Consider the following 18,070-nt stretch of genomic DNA (forward strand, 5'->3'; position numbering starts at 1 on the left):
AAGTCATCTACTGGTCTCAAACCTGTGAAAATTGGTTGCTTGATTGATTGGCTTACTTTTGAATATATGACAATAGTGTTTGAGCACTGCTTCACAGAATTAATCCAGCCTAAATAATAGTACTTCCATGCTAGCTAGTAACTTGTAGAAAGTTAAGTAAATTTATGAGCACAGGTATATGAGAATATTTGTGATTCTTTTCACATGCATCTAATAGGAGGTAATGAAGTAGGGTGGTCTTTTGGGGGCAAATGTGCGGAAGTACATAAAGATCATATGAGGTATGGCGTGTTTCTATCATTGATTTTGAGCAGTTTAATTACATGTGTTAGTGTAGTTATGTTTCTTTTGCTTAGAGTTTGTTGAGCTTTTTTGGATCTGTGATTTATAGTTTTCATCAAATTTGGAAAAATTTCAGCCATTATTTTTTCAAATTTAATGCCTGTGCTAATTCTACTCTTTTGTCAGTTTGGGAGCAGTTTTCATTGTTTTTTTTTTTTTCTTATGTGGCAGTTTTTCCTGAGTCTTTGTATGCCTTTGAAATTTGGTTGGATCTCAGACATTGTGAATTTTACCTTGTTAGGTGCTGTGTATTTCTGAATTCCTATGAATATTTTTGAGCTCTGTTTAACTGAAACACAGTTAAGTTACTTGGGGGAAGTTTGATCCTTTCAGGTCTTGCTCTTTAAATTTGTTAGGCAGGACTAGAACACTGTTTGGTCTAGGCTAATTACCCCCTAACTACTGAAATAGATCCTCCCGAGTTCTCTCCCTAATGCCTGTGAATCTTGAGGTTGAAGGAAGAAATGCTGTTCCCAGCCTGTATGAGCACCTGACACTGTCACCTCTGATCCTTTTGGGTGTTTTCACCCACTGATCTCAGGTAGGTTCCTCACACATATGCACTAGTCACTGTTCTGCTGAATACCTGAGGGGTCCCTCTGATTTCTCTGATTTTTTTCTTCTCTCTAGGACTCCTCCCTGAGCACACTAGCCACTTCTGTGTCCGATGGACTCTCATTTCATTTCCTTGCTCAGGGATTCTGCCAGGCTTCTCCTGGACTCCTCCTCCCTAAACTTGGAAACTATGCCAAGGCATTAAGCCAGGACAATTATAGGACTTACTGCATTAGTTTTCTGTCTTTCTTACCTGATGTCTAGTTTCTTACAAACTGTTGTTTTATATATTTTGTTTATTTTTTTTGTTGTTTCGTGTGAGAGGGTAAATTCAGTCTCTGTTACTCCATAGTGGCCAGAAGCATAGGTCTGAAGTATAAGATTTTAATGTGTGGTAAAAACTATTTTCAAGAGAAGCACATGAGAGCTGTTTCAAATGTAATAGAGGACTGGTTATAGAATTATTATCATATCCATATAGTAGAATATTATGTAGCCAACTGAGAAAAAGGAAGTGCAGTTATATGTTTTGTCATGGAAAGCCATCTAAGGTACATAAGAAAAATATTAAATTCATCCTTTCATAATTCAAGAAATATTTATTGAGCCTCTATTTTACAGCACCATCGTGTTAAGCATTCGGGATCTAATAAGCAGTAAAGACAAACATTGCTCTGCCTTTAAGTAGTGTCTTTTGATTCACATTCTAGTATGTGGGTGTGGAATAGAATAAAAAATAAACTGGTATGAGTGTAATGATAAATTCTGGGAAGGAAATATATAGAATGAACTTATAAGATGAATGGGATGGGGACCCAACTTTTGATAGGGTTTTGAGAGAAAACCTCTGTGAGGAAATGATCATTTGAAACATGAAGAATATGGAGCCAATCAACAAAACAGTGTCCTGCAGGAAGGAACAGCAAGTGCAATGGCCCCAGGAGGGAAAAGAACAGCATGTAGCGAAGCTGAAAAATGGGAGAAAGGAAGAGCAAGGTTGAAAGTGGTCAGAGTTAGTAGAGGTTTTCAGGAACTACATCATACAGGGTTGCAGGTCTTGCTCAGGAGTGTGGATTTTACACTAAGATGCAAAAAGTAAAGAGCAGTAGCCATTTTGGTACTAGTGTAAAATGATAGTCACATATATGCATATACGCTTTCTGGAAGGGTACGTGGACATGATTGATGAGCCATGGCTACCTCTAAAGATTAGAAATAGGGACCGAGGGAGTAGGGCAGATGCGTTTAATTTATGCCTCTCACTACAAATATTTTACCTTGAATGTATATTACTTTTCAAATTGAATAAAGTAATGGATCTGTATTTTTAAGAGCATTCATATAAATTATTTTTAAAGCATTGGTCAAAAATATGAAGAAGATGTTGACAAAGGAGAAATGCTAGTAAAACTGTAAAAGGATAGTCAGCCTTACTAGTGATCAGAAAAAAAACACAATTTAGATTTTCACCTCCTAGATATTGGCAAAGACAGAAAATATCTGTAGTGTTCTGTTTCATTGAGGGTTTAGGTGAACAGATGCCCTAGTGTGCATATTTTTAGTGTGAATATGTGTTGATCCAGACTTTCTAGAGGGCAGGTTGAGAGTATATTTCCAGAACTCTAAAAAATATGTATCTTAGGACTCAGTAAGTTTTTTTCTACAAATTTATTCTAAGGAAGTAAATCAGGAAAAATTAAAAGTCCAAAGATACAGATATGATTTAAAGCATTGCTTATATTAATAAATAACTGGGACCCACTAGCAGGCATCCATAGAAAACCGATTATTTCAATTATAATATATTCTGTTGAATAATCCCTTGTGGCCTTAGCATTTATGTTGTAATTATATATTAATTGACACATCAGGATCTTTACAGAATATTGTTCAGTAAAACATGTAGATTAGAATGTTATGTATATAATAAGATTGCCTTTTTTAAATGTGTAGGTTTAAGTATGTATCTGTGTGCACAGAGAAATGCTGGAAGGATTTATACAAAAATGTTGATAGTATTTTGCTATATATTAAGGCTTTTAATATTTTTATATTTTAAGATTTTAATGATTAATTATAAAATTACATTAATTTTTCAATGATCAACAAAGTTAGTCTATAAAAAGGAAAAAATGTAAAGTATTAAATATCTAGAAAAGTTTGTTAAAATCTTTATGAATGTAACTTGATAAATAGTACTAAAATATAATTATAGTATTGTTTGATCTGGAATAATTGATCTTCATAATACCTTTCAATTTTCCTAGGACTAGAAGAAATTGCAAAGGAAAGAGAAAAACTGAAAAAGGCAGAAAGTATGCAGATCAAAGAAGAAAGACTTGAGATTTCTGAGGACACTTTAAATTGTTCCAATCCAGATCATTGTGAACAAAAAGAAGAGCCTAAAGAAAAAGACAACACAAATCTATTTCTTCAAAAACCTGGCTCTTTTTCAAAACTGAGCAAGCTTTTAGAAGTAGCTAAGATGCCCCCTGAGTCAGATGTAATGACCTCAAAACCAAACAGTAGTGGAAACGGTTGCACACTGTCTTACCAAAATAGTGGGAAACATTCAGTGGGCAGCATCCCATCAACAGCAACACAAAGCAGTGTGGAAAAGACAGACTCTAATAATTTGTTCAATACTGGTTCAGGTGGTCCAGGGAAGTTCTACAGTCCTCTTCCCAGTGACCAGTTGTTAAAAGCACTGACTGAAAAGAATAGACAGTGGTTTAGCCTTTTGCCAAGAACCCCTTGTGACGACACTTCAATTACCCATGCTGATATGTCAACTGCTTCTTTAGTGACTCCTCCATCTCAGCCACCATCTAAGTCACCTTCACCTGCCCCAGCTCCTCCTCTTGGATCATCTTCTGCCCAGAATCCTGTTGGCCTAAATCCATTTGCTTTATCACCTCTTCAGGTTAGTACTGCTAAATGCAGCTCATTTTCATGTTGCTTTATTTAATCTTTGACCCCATGAAGGTTTTTACTCAAAGGCAATCAGTCAAATATTTGTAATATTATCCTTGCTACAGTTTGAAAACTGAGGAGAGTCAGATTTGGTATCACCAAGCTTCACCAGAACTACTGATTTCTAGTCTAAGACAGGCATTTTAAATTACTTTTTAACTTATCACTATAGTATATCTAAAAGGAAATTACTTTGTGGAGCACATAAAAACATGGAATTCAACATTGTCATTATATTTAGTTCTCCTGTATTTGTAATAAGTGAAAGAATATTTTTTCAGAATTAAAAAAATTCAGATTCTAAACATTTTTTTGAACTTCTTAGATGATCCTACTTTTAAATTCTTTTGTTTTTTGCAGATAAAAAGTGGAGTATCTGTGATGGGACTTCAGTTGTGTGGGTGGCCCACTGGTGTGCTTACTTCTAATATTCCATTTACATCACCTTTACCTAATCTGGGAGCAGGGTTGGGATTATCTGAAGGAAATGGTCATTCATTCTTGATTCCCAATGTTGCTTCAAGTAAAAGTGAATCTCCAGTACCACAAAATGAAAAAGTCTCTTCAGCTCAACCTGCAGCTGTTGAAGTGGCAAAACCAGTAGATTTTCCTAGTCCAAAACCTATTCCAGCAGGTAGGTACATTGAGATGGTAGGTACATTGGCTTTATTTCATTGTTACAGATTTCTATATTATAACTAAATCTTTCTTTAATGGCTTTATATATAGTTGTAAATCTTTTTATTTGCATTGTGCCATTAATTTATCTTTAAAATATTTGTAAAAGATCTACATATTTATCTTAAATTAGAAATGCAGTTTGGCTGGTGGAGAATTATTGACCCAGAGGACTTAAAAGCTTTGCTGAAAGTGCTACATCTCAGAGGAATAAGGGAAAAGGCATTACAAAAACAAATTCAGAAACACTTGGATTATATTACTCAAGCCTGCATTAGGAATAAGGATGGTATGTACCTAAAAGAGATTTCTGCTGTTTTACTTAGTTATGAGAATTAATTCTTTTAAGACATATTTTTGTATGTCTTGAATCTTAATGTATTCTATTTTGCTCATTTTTTCTATTTTGCTGAACAGTCACTGTTCACATTTATTAAATTGATATTGCTTTCCTACATTTTTTTACAACTTGCAGACATATTGTTTTGTTTCTGAAAAAGAATATCCCTACTTTTAAGAGTAAGCTGTAGCCCTAGCTTGTGTGGCTCAGTGGATTGAGTGCCAGCCTATGAATCAAAAGGTTGCTTGTTTGATTCCCAGTCAGGGCACACACCTGGGTTGCAGGCCAGGTCCCCAGTAGGAGACATGTAAGAGACAACCACAGATTGGTGTTTCTTTCCCTCTCTTTCTCCCTCTGTTCCCCTCTCTCTAAAAATAAATAAATAAAATCTTTTTAAAAAGAGTAAGCTGCATGCATATGCACATGTAACATTTGTGTATTAAGTTACATGTACATGTTATCTCTGGAATTTTATTCATGTTCTGGAAGAAATCATTAAGGGATAAAGTCAATTTTAAAATTAATTTTTTTTTCAAATGTAGTTGCTATTATTGAATTAAATGAAAATGAAGAAAACCAGGTAACTCGAGATATTGTGGAGAATTGGTCTGTAGAAGAACAAGCAATGGAAACAGATTTGAGTATTCTTCAGCAGGTGGAAGATTTAGAAAGGAGAGTTGCATCAGCAAGTTTGCAAGTAAAGGTAAAATTGACTTGGATGAAATGTGTCTTTAGGAAAGTGGAAGGTAACTAATATTTATTATATGCCTGATATGTGCCAGTTACTATGCTAAGTGTTTTCACTTTATCTTATTTAATTCTCAAAACAATCCTGAATTAATTTTCCCCATCTTACAGCTACAGGTAAGGAACAAAGTTCAGAGTAAAGTGACCTGCCACTGGTTGTGTAGTAAGTGGCTAAATGTGGACTCAAACTAAATATATCTGTCTCCAAAGCCCATGTTCTTTTGACTAAATCTTGCTACCTCCTTTGTGGTATTCACAAATTTCATTTCTGGTATGCAGTTCTTTACCACAGCAGAATATCACAGTTTTTCCCACTATAAATGTAAAGCTTTATCACACTCTGACGACAGTGTTTTATATAGGACCAGGGACCCTTCCTATACAAACCACGTTATGTGTCACATTTTCACTCTGTGTAATTTAAACTTGGAGCATATGGAGATATTCAAACGTACATTGTGTTATCACACACACACATTATATATACATATGTATGTAAAGTTTTAATTAATTTATTTATCTAATGAACATTACGAGGTCACAAAGCAGTGATTGAACTAGCTTCCAATGGACAGGCAAAAGAATACTTTTGTGCAAGAATTTTTAGTTTTGTAAAGAGCAGTGTAAAGGTCTTTCTCCTCAGTTGATAGTGTGGTGATATCTCTGAGAATAAATGGATGGATGATGAACAAGGGTATAACAGACACCTGAAAAGCTTTATAAAATGTAGTCACCATGTAATTAGATTTGATATATTATCAAATAAATATATTAAATAAACATTTGATATATTTACTCAGAATGAAAAACATATGCCATAATGCTATTCTTTCCTGTGATTAAATTTTTGCTTCATAATTACTTTAATGCTGTCCTTTGGAACTTTCTGAGCATCTCCAAAAAAATGTCATTTTCCAGAGCATTAAATATTCCTTTTTTGCCACAAACATAATTACCAGCTTTGGGAAGCAAAAATTTATCATTTGCTGAAACTATTTTGCCAGCAAACTATGTGTATCCTCCTTCTGGTACTATAATACAATATAAAAATGCCTCATTTGCCTGGCATCTTCAACAAATGAACTCTTCCACACAAGTTAATTTTTTGGAGAAATAAAATTATTCCATTTAGTGCCATAATTTTTAAACATGTTTGTTGGATGGCTTATGTTATGCATTGCACTGCCTTCTTAAATTAAGAATAATGAGTTTGATTTAAATTATCTTGGTGGCACAGGATTGTCAGTATGATGACCAATTAATAGAAAATGATTCCCTCAGGAAATGCAAAGAGGTTTTGCCCCTACATGAAATGCTTTTTAAACTACTTCATCTGCTTGCTATAGTCTGTCTCTGCTCGCTCTCGTGGTTAGTTGTTGCTATGTGCTAGTTTAATTTTATTGGTTCTACCAAACCTATTTTCCTGCAACTCCCCCCTCATCCAATATTCCAATTCTAATTGGCTATTTGTTGGGGAAGCATATCATCAAGTGTCTTGGGCCTGAAGCACTTTTCTGGAGACATGCTCAGTTTTTGGTGCATTGACCTGATCATATTACTGGCTGCTTAGATGTTTTTGAGCTGTGTTCTCTGTAGCTAAGATTAGTGCAATTTGTGTAAGTAGGGTATGTTTAACATCCTATTAATAAGGCATTACTGAATTATTCTGTATCATTCTAAGAAATGAATTATAGTAGTCCTGAAGAGTCTGAAAATACAAGAGATGAAAGTAACCATAAAACATTATTTTAACACTTATGAAAATTTAATGAAGACCCTGGCTGGGTAGCACAGTTGGTTAGAATGTAATCCCGATATGCCAAGGCTGTAGGTTCAATCCCTGGTTAGGGCACATACAATGAATGCATAAATAAGCAGAATAGCAAATCAATGTTTCTTTCTGTCTCTCTCCCTCCCTCCCTTCCTCCCTCCCCCCCTTTTCCTCTCTCCCTAAAACCAACGAATAAAAAATTTAGTGAATTTTTACTGATCCATACCCACCAGTGTAAAAGAAGTGTAAGTTTTCCATTTTGCCTTGTGTCCAATCCTAGCAATTTCCTCACTATGCTTTTTCCCTCCCCTTAATCTACTACCAGTGGATTTCCCATAACTCTCATTGCATCTCCTTCTTTGAATCTAATGTGTAAAACAAGCTACAAAACTGCCATTCTCTGGAGCATTTCCTCAATCCGCTGAGATTTTGCTTCCCAGCATATGTTGTCAGCTTGGTCAGATAAACAAACTTATAAAAATTACCTAAAAAAAGAAAGCAAAGAAAATAGAGTTATATGTTTAGACTGGGAACTAACTATTGTGTAGACACATTAAGCAGGTGGAACATTCATTTTTATTTTTAGTAAAAATATAGAAATTATTTTGCTAATAATTTGGAATTTTTTTATATTTGTAAGAAAATCTGTAAGTCTGTAATCTTCTATTGCTGAAGAGTATACAGAAAGCCTAATTATCCTTCCAGCTCCTCAAAAGACAGATTCTTTGTCCCTTTCTAAGTTTTCTCTTTTACTGGCTAATTAATTCTTTCAACCATTAGTCCTGTGAAATGGTTTACATGTCCATGTTTCTTTTCTGAATAAACAATAATGCCAATACCATTCTAAAAATGTTATACCTGTAAGTGTACATGGAGAAGTCTGAAGGTGTTCATGGGACTTTTACTTTCCTTAATTCAGCACTACACTTCTGTCAGTGCTCTCTGCATTGTTACCTTTTTAGCCTTCACATCATACTATTGCTTCATGAGTATGCACTTTAAAAAAAAAAATCCATGGGCCTCTTTTAGAGTGCTTTTAAGTTAGTTCTATCATGTAGTATTTCTGTGTTAGTCACTTAAACTTCAAAGCTAAAATTTATATTTATCATTGTTCTATTTCTATTAACCTCATTTGGGTACCTTTTTCAGCACATTTTAAATTATTTTAAAACTATTTTAATCTTAGTCCTGTCACAGAATCTTAAACTTCCTTTCTAACTTTAAGTCTCCTGCAGTTTGAATAACAGTCAGCCAAGTTATTCATAAGTGTATTAGCCAAATACAGAGCCTTTGGATATTGTCAGTGACCTTTCCTGAGGTGACAAGCTTTATCAATCACCATTCTTCAGATACAGTTTTTAACCACTTAGACTTCTCTAACTGTAATCCAGTCTTCTTTTGGGGGGTAGGGGGGTGGTCTCATCAGTTGCCTTGTAGAAATCAAGATATACTGTGCTTACAGGATTCCTTGCCTTGATTTAGCTATTTAGTATTCAAAGTATGGGAATGAGGTTTGTTTAACATGACATGTGCCAAATGTACTTTTGTGTACTATTCATAATTCCATCCTTACTTTCTAAATGTTCTGATGATTTAAAGATGTGGAATTGATCCTAATATAAAGATAAAATAATTATCTCCTAAAATTTTTAGTAGAAAAGATTATGTTAATTCCTTTAATATGCATTTAGTAAGTACCTATTCCACATCAGACAATGGGCACCACAAAATTTTTAAAAATATGGTTTCTACCCCCAGAAAGCTGGACATATGATTGGGAGATAAGACATGTATATACATCTATATGGAGAATTAGAATCATACATGAATTTAGAAAAAGAATACACAATTTCTGGTGGAAATACGGAAAATGTCAGAGAGCTTTCATGAAGAAGCTGAGATAAAATTTGAGAAGATGAGTAAGCTTTTGAAAATCAAAGAACAGGGAATGCCATACTAGAGAGAGTGAACAGCATGAGCAGAGTTCCAGGATCAAGAAGCTCAGCTAATAAGACTTCTGGTCAAGATGGAGGTGTAAATAAACATGACTCATCTCCTTGCACAACCACAGCAAAAATTACAACTAAATTACAAAAGACTATCACCCAGAATCATCAGAATATCAAGCTGTATGGAAGTCTGACAACTAAGAAATTAAAGAAATCACGTTCATCCAGACAGGTAGGAGGGGTGGAGGTGTGGAATAAGCAGTCCGTTACCCACATGTGATAGATAAAAATCGGGAGGGATACCTCAGGAGCAAGGGATCCCAGCTCCCCACCAGACCACCCAACCTGTGCTTCCATTGCCAGGAAAATAAGTCCCTATAACTTCTGGGGTTAGGGCAGCAGAAGAAACTGCAGGGTTCTCAGATGTTTCCTCTTAAATGGCCCATGATGGACTTAGGACTTAAGGAGACTCACTGCCTCTGGGCTCCAGCACTGGAGCAGCAGCTGGAAGGGCACCAGTGGCATATGGGGAGAGACTGAAGTGTCTAGCATCAGGATGAGTGCCAAGGGACAGCTTCCTTCTGGACAAAACTCTAGAAACCAGGCAGTGGCCATTGTCCCTTTTCTGAGCCCTCCTGCACGCAGAGTCACAGAGTGGTGACTCCATCAACTGGTTCACACAGGTTGCCTCACCCTGGCAATTACCTAAGTCTGCACCCCATCCAAATTACAGGTATGCTATTCTACAACAGGCCACGCTACTAAGACAAAGAGTCAAAGCAGCCCTACCTAATACATAGGAACAAACACAGGGAGGCTGCCAAAATGAGGAGACAAAGAAACATGGCCAAAATGAAAGAACAGAACAAAACTCCAGAAAAAGAACTAAACAAAATGGGGATAAGCAATCCATCAGATGCAGAGTTCAAAACACTGGTTATTAGAATGCTCAAGGAACTCAATGGATATTTCAACAGCTAAAAAACACCCAGGTAGAAATGAAGGTTACACTAAGTAAAATAAAGAAAAATTTACAAGGAACCCAACAGTGGAGGGGATGAAGCTAAGAGTCAAATCAATGATTTGGTGTGTAAGGAAGCAAAAAACATTCAATCAGCACAGTAAGAAGAAAAAATCCAAATAAAGATAGACTAAGGAGCCTCTGGAACAACTTCAAACGCACCAATATTTGAATCATAGGAGTGACAGAAGGAGAAGAGAAAGGAAGAAATTGAAAACTTATTTGCAAAAATAGTGAAAGGAAACTTACCCAATTTGGTGAAGGAAATACACATACAAATCCAGGTATCACAGAGAGTCCCAAACATGATGGACCCAAAAAGGACCATACCAAGACACATCATAATTAAAATGCCAACAGTTAAAGAAAGAATCTTAAGAGAGTTTCCTACAAAGGTGTTCCCATAAGACTATGAACTGATTTCCCAAAAGAAACTTTGCAGGTTAGAAGGGACAGATAGGCAAAAAGTATTCAAAGTGATGAAAAGCAAGGACCTACAACCTAGATCACTCTATCCAGTAAAGCTACGATTTAGAATTGAAGGGAAGATAAAGTGCTTCCCAGACAAAATAAAGCTAAAGGAATTCTACATCACCAAGCCATAACCACATGAAATGTTAAAGGGACTTATTTAAGAAAAAGAAGAAGATCAAAACTATGAACATTAAAATGACAAACACAACTATCAACTACTGAACCTAAAAAATAGAAACAAAAACAAACAAAGCAAACAACTAGAACAGGAACAGAATCATAGGTACAGAGATCACATGGAGGGTTATCCATTGGGAGGAGAAAGAGGGAGAATGGGGGAAAAGGTGCAGGTATTAACTACTAATTGATAGGTACAGAATAGACAGAGGGATGTTAAGAACAGTATAGGAAATGGAGAAGCCAAAGAACTTACATGCACCACCCATGGGCATGAACTATAAGGGGAATTGCTGGAGGGAAGAGGGTACTGGGTGGAGGGGGCAAAGGGGGAAAAATTGGGACAACTGTAATAGCATAGTCAATAAAATATATTAAAAAATAAAGCATTCTTTTAAAAAAAAAGCTCTGGACTTGTCTGTGGAGTGACAAGACATGGAATTTGACTGCAATGTAGGATGCATGGATGGGAACATGGGAGAAAAGGTAGAGCACAGTACCTGCATGTCATAGTAAAAATTTGGATTTTGTTAAACAGTAGAGAGTCTTTGAAGGATTTTGAGTTAAAGGATCAATATAAGCAAACTGAGTTATACAATAATATCATTTATATTTACATATTAATGAGGTGGGACCCAGAAAACCCAGAATTTATTTATATAAAATTGTGTATTATTACATGTTTAAGCTTCAGTCACCTTCAAAGTACTCTCCATTTGATGTAATATACCTATTGAGAGTTTTTCTTTCACTGCTCAAAACAGTTTTTGAACCTGTCAATTCTGATGCCTTCTCGTTCTTTTGCTGTTTTTTCTTTCACCTATTCTGCATTGGTAAAATGTTTCCCTTTCAGGGCTTTTTTTAATCTGGGGAAACAAAAAAGTTACTGAGATCAAAATCAGGGGAATAGGGAGGATAGGGCATGGAGCTGGGGGTCATGTCATTTTTTGTCAAAAACTGCTGAACACTCAGTGTGGTGTGGGCAGGTGCACTCATAAATCACCCATCATGAAATAAACATGTTGAGTCATCAAAGAAAATTCACTGAAACGAATTACAGCCTCTCACAACAAAGCCAGTTGGTACACTGATACAGATGGGCTCCTAGAACACTCACCCAGCAAAGGAAGCCTGTACTACAAGGAGTCCACCCTCCAAAAAATAATTCTGAATTTTGAGGTTCCCCCCTTGTGTGTGTGTGTGTGTGTGTGTGTGTGTGTGTGTGTATACTATTTGTTTTCACTGAGTTGCAAATAAAATGAGTAAAAGTACACATGGCCCCTGCACTCAGGGAATTTAGAGGTAGAAAGATGTTAAATAATCACAGTAGTATAAAATTGTGACTATCACAAGGCTAGTATTATATGGTCCTATGAGAAGCCTGTACTGGGAGATTTACCCCCTAACAGGTCAGGTCAGGAAAGGATTCCCTGAGGATGTAAATATTACCTTGAGAGCTGCAGGATGAGTGAAGTTAAGTAGGCGAAGAGGAATGGGGGAAAGGTATAAACACAAACATAACAGCTTGTGCAAAGCTCCTGCAGCTGAAGGAAAAATGGTGAGTACAAGGATCTGTACAAAAGTGGCGGAAGGAATGCAAGTGGAAAGGAAGAGCAGAGTTCAGAGACTACCGAGAAGTTTCCATGTACATGGTCCTGTGAAATTAATAAGCACTTGCTGATTTCATTATACCTTTTATATGTCTAAAGTTTTTTTTTTATTTTTCTTACAACTGCTTATTTTAATTTTTTTGTTCTTGTTTCTACCTACCTCCATTAGGACACACAAGGTAAAACCTTTAGTAAAGGTCCTTGAGATCTGCTGCTGTCTGCTGCTGTATTTTTAAGTAAAGGTAATTCACCCACCAGGGACTTTAAGAAAAAACCGTAATAACATTATTCTCTTGATATATAGGGTTGGATGTGTCCAGAGCCTGCATCAGAAAGGGAGGACTTGGTATATTTTGAACATAAGTCATTCTCTAAGTTGTGCAAGGAGCATGATGGAGAATTTACTGGCGAAGAAGAAAGCAGTGCACATGCACTGGAACGGAAGAGTGACAACCCCCTAGATATAGCTGTAACCAGGCTGGCTGATTTGGAGCGGAACATTGAAAGAAGGTATCTGAAGAGCCCCTTAAGTACCACCATTCAGATCAAAGTGGATAATGTGGGCACAGTTACTGTCCCTGCTCCTGCACCATCCATTAGTGGTGATGGTGACGGGTAGGTTATTGAGATTAACTTGAAAAATTATTGTGCTTCTTTGCTAATTGGAGCCTATTTTCTATTGCCTGTTATCTATGTATCTTCTTGTATGTCTGTGATCCATATGGATCATGCTGTTTGATCCATATGGATCATGCTCTTTGCATGGTGCTTTGTAAAAACATTATTTTTGTTATGTGCGTTGATAATCCTGCAAAGTGATCTTACATTTACCTGGTTGTGACTAAGCGTTGAGGCACGTAGCCACAGTCTGTGCACTACATCGAATTTAGTTGCTTAAACCTTATACTTACTGGCTGTTCCATGTTTTTGTCATTGCTTGGCTTTCAGTGTGATGATTGTTCTCATTCAGTGACCATAAATGTGGACATGACCTACTTAATTTTTCTATATTTCAATGCAGAATTGAAGAGGATATTGCTCCAGGGCTCAGGGTATGGAGAAGGGCATTGTCAGAAGCTCGCAGTGCTGCACAGGTAGCTCTGTGCATTCAGCAGTTACAGAAATCAATAGCATGGGAAAAATCAATTATGAAAGTTGTAAGTGTTTTCATTTAAGAAATACTATAACTAATTTACTTTGTCCTGTTTTTCCAACCTTCAGATCTTTCTTAATTATGTGTTAGTTATTGTCAAAATAACGTATGCTGAGAGTTTGCTTGTTCTTATCCTGTATAGTTTAATACTTTCTTCCTTATTTTGAGCTTTCAGAAGGAACCTACCAAATGTGTTATCTTTTATTTTTTTTAGATGTTGGTTCTCCCTCCATTGAATATTGTTTATAACTCTGGCTAAAGTTGCCTTCTACATTCTGTCAACATAATAGTTGTTAATCTAAGTATTTGAGGGCCCTTTCACTCTTGTAAACATTACAGTTAGTAACATTACCTGCTACACATATTCACTGCATTCCCAAAATATCTTTATATTTCCATCAATTTTCATTTTTTTAATCCAAAGAAATACTTAGATAAGTAAACACAAGTCAGGCAGAGAGTTCTTCCTTCACACATTGATATAATGTATTTGGCCTTTGATGCAGATGACGTGAAGAGTAGATCTTTTTTATTCTTTACTCCAGCTAAAACTGTTTTTTTGTGGTGTTTGTTCAAGCCCAGTCAGTTATTATCAAGCAGCAGCTTCTACTTCGCACCAAACACCAAATGATATGTGTTCAAAATAAAAGCTATCTTTCATATATTTTCAGAGAGATACTATTTTAAATCATATACATGTCCCTCTTTCCTCTTAAATATCATTTATAGAAATATCTGTTATATGTAGACTTTACTAATTACTTTAACATTTGCTTTTGAATTACAGGTTTGCTTTAAAATCCAAATATATAAGATTTGTTTTCATGAGTGACTAAGGATTTACTTAAAATAATCATTCACCAAAGAAAAGAAATGATCCTTAAATAATTAGCTTTTTTTTTAAAATTTTTACTGTTACGGTTAGACTCCTTAGGGCCTTATTCATTCTGTACAAATAAATTTAGCTTCTTCTGTGGTTTTCCACTTCTTCCTAAAATGTCCATGAAATATTGAATCTGGAGTTTTCACATCATTTTCAAATTTAGATCTTTCCCAACCCAGATTATAATTTACCATAAATTTTAAGGCATTATTTAAAACCAGTGGCATTAGTAGCATTTTTACTAGGTAAAAATTATTCTTCTAAAAGTTAGTATTAAAGTTTTCAAGTCACCCACTCAAATATATTTGGTGAAATCTAGGCTATAATGAGTCAAAACTACTGAAGACCTACATCAAAATGAAATTCATAGTTATTTTTCTAACCTACACCGAAACAGTCATTGTGTTGTGGTTAGTTTTGTTATAACCTATACACAGGAACCCAAAACTTGTACCAAAATCTGCCTTTATATTAGTATAGCTACTGCCTGCTATCTAAAGGTTTACTTCAGTTTTTACACATTCGTAAACCTTTGCCATATTATTAACATACATTTATCATTATTTAACTACATCTCTAATAATCTTCATTTCTTTTTCTTAATGCTTAACAATACATGGTTTGCTATGAAACTACCTTAAAATGAGGGCAGAGTCTCATATTCAAAGATTAATGAACAGTTTGTAACCTTTAATTAGAAATGTAACAGTACCTCTAATAATCCTCATAAAAGAAGTCATAACAAAATGTTAAAGTGCTCACCATGTTTAGAAATACCTTCTTTGCCAGAGACAAAGCTTACTAGGACAGAAGAGGCTGTTATAATTTGTCTCCAGATATGCTTTATATTATTGTTAATGTTAAACAATAGGTACCATCTGCTGTATTTTGCTCTAGGAGCAAAGGAGTTAAAAGAAAATACTAATACACTTGTTCTAACATATTGAGCCATTATTGTGATTTTTCAAAAATGTTAAGAGATCAATATCTATCACCCTTTCTCAATAAGTGTCAGAAAAAAATTATTTTTAAATCATAAATGTGAATTGTTAGATAGACTTTATAAAGTATTTTATTATAAAAAATAGTGAGAATTTACCTAATGTTCATTAATCTGATTTTCAAATTTTATCATTACAGGGGTTTAAATATAGCCTTCCAAATATTAATTCTCAATGAATATTTTTACAGTAAAAATTTTAAAAATGTAACTTAAATTTGGAAAAGCAACACCTCTTTAGGTATTTAACAGTGTAGTATTAGACGAGGTCATAAAATAAATACTGTTGGAACATCACACTCTGCTGCTGCTGCTCTTGGTACACATAATGATCATAGTGTTGTACTTGATCGTAGCCAAAAGGCTCAGAAGCAGTCTAATTTTAGTGTTGTATTTATTACATGTATGCGATAGAAATTTGTTATTATTGAAGAGTGCATGTCTGCCGTCTTGATAAGATTCTTAAGTTATCATTGGTGTATATAGTGAGTTATATTGTGTAAGACTATTTTAGTCTTTCCCAAACTGATTAATTGTATTGAGAATAAAAAAATGGAGTTAGAACAGTTAAGCTACTTTGTTATTAAGAGTACATAAATACAGAACTATAAATTAGTATAAATAATTTATAGTTTAAGTGTTTTCATTTTAAATATGTTAATTGTAGCACATTTTCCACTATGACTGGGAATATAAATTTACTGTCAAAGTATGATGTTAGTTAGTACATACCATTTTTTAAAACCATTTGAAAATTTTTACTTGTCTAACATTCCTTCTTTTCCTTTGCAAAACTTACTATTCAGAATATGTATGCATGAGAAAAAATCCTCTTTTTATAGATTTTAAAGTTCTTAATGGTATTAGAAACTTTATCAGTGAAGAAATTATTTTTAGTTCTAGAAAATAAATTGTTACCCCTTAAATTCTTTAATTTAATCTATTGTATCATTTTTTTACCTTAGAAATATTTTATAGTATCCATCCTGTACACTCATGATACATGTTTGATTTGGGTTGATTTCCAAAGTTTCCTAGTTTGAATACATTTTTTTAATCAACTTCAAAGAACAGATGGATAATGTAGTGAAAATATGGGGGCATATTTTTATTATATATAACTGATACTAATGCTAATTCTAATTTTGATCATAAAAATTAACTCTTACTCATTTCTTTCTCAGGATGTCATGAGGATGCTAAGATAAGCAAAAGATGAAATATATTAAAAAATTAAAACACCATGTATTAAAGCTATTCATTGCTTTATGTGCTCCAATGTCATGTTAATTATTTCATATGTTAATGTGTACTTGCTTCTGAAGTGTGTGCAGGCACTCAACCTCTAGCTTTGTTCTTTGCAGTGTACCTGAAATGTGCATTTACCCCAACTGAACTGCTCACCCCGTCATGTGGTCCATATCTGTGTAACGAGAGATACATAGATGTGTATGGCTACTGTATATTTGTTAGCAAGCGGAATGTTCATTACTAATATAAACTAGGAATTATGGTTTGTTTAATATCCCGATAAGTATTATTTATAGCAGAATATTAACTTTAAGTGATTTTTCATGTATTATAGTACTGCCAAATCTGTCGAAAGGGAGATAATGAAGAACTGCTCCTCCTGTGTGACGGCTGTGACAAAGGCTGTCATACCTACTGCCACAGGCCCAAGATTACAACCATACCAGATGGGGACTGGTTTTGTCCAGCTTGCATTGCTAAGGTAAGACTGATCTAAAACTTCTTTTTAAATCAAGATAACATTGGTTACTAACATTTTACAAGCTTCAGGTGGACAGCATTTTAATTCTGTGTTCACTATAGCATGCTCACCACCAAAAGTCTAGTTTCCATCTGTCACCATATATTAGACTCCTTTTACCCATTTCTCCCTTCCCCACTCCCCTTCCTCTCTGGTAACCACTAATATGTTGTCTGTGTCTATGAGTTTATGTATGTTAATTACAGGCATTTTATGAGAATATTTCGAGATAATTCATGTACCATAAAATTCACCTTTCTAAAGTGTACAACTGAGTGTGTTTTTTAAATATATTCATGAAGTTGTACAACCATCACCTCTGTTTAATTCCAGAACATTTTCATGACCCCCAAAAAGCATGCTTGTACCCATTAGCAGTCACTCCCTATTCCCCTTCTCCCATCAGCTTTTGGCAACCACTTATCTACTTTCTGTCTTTATGAATTTTCCTGTTCTGATCATTATGTTATAAATAGAATCAAATAATATGTGCCTTTGTGCCTGACTTCTTTCAGTTAGTACAAGGTTCATCTGGGTTTCACTATATATCAGTGTTTCCTTTTTTTAAATAGTCAAATGATACTCCATTGTATGGATATACAACATTTTGTTTATCCATCCATCAG

The 18,070-nt window shown here is 34.9% G+C and overlaps 1 protein-coding gene across 3 annotated transcripts in view; it reads left to right on the forward strand.

Annotated features, from left to right (window-relative positions):
* BAZ2B (bromodomain adjacent to zinc finger domain 2B) overlaps positions 1–18,070 on the forward strand; it is a 364,968-nt gene that overhangs the window by 335,936 nt on the left and 10,962 nt on the right. For all 3 annotated transcript variants that reach the window (XM_045821942.1, XM_045821977.1, XM_045822067.1), the window contains 7 exons: positions 3,165–3,820; positions 4,231–4,504; positions 4,682–4,837; positions 5,431–5,591; positions 12,942–13,252; positions 13,659–13,794; positions 17,259–17,405. In XM_045821942.1, the coding sequence (XP_045677898.1) occupies positions 3,165–3,820; positions 4,231–4,504; positions 4,682–4,837; positions 5,431–5,591; positions 12,942–13,252; positions 13,659–13,794; positions 17,259–17,405 (1,841 nt within the window). The remainder of the gene's footprint in view (positions 1–3,164; positions 3,821–4,230; positions 4,505–4,681; positions 4,838–5,430; positions 5,592–12,941; positions 13,253–13,658; positions 13,795–17,258; positions 17,406–18,070) is intronic.

Source organism: Phyllostomus hastatus, unplaced genomic scaffold (assembly GCF_019186645.2).
Source record: "Phyllostomus hastatus isolate PE091 unplaced genomic scaffold, TTU_PhHast_1.1 phas_contig_1, whole genome shotgun sequence".
NCBI classification, from domain to species: domain Eukaryota; kingdom Metazoa; phylum Chordata; class Mammalia; order Chiroptera; family Phyllostomidae; genus Phyllostomus; species Phyllostomus hastatus.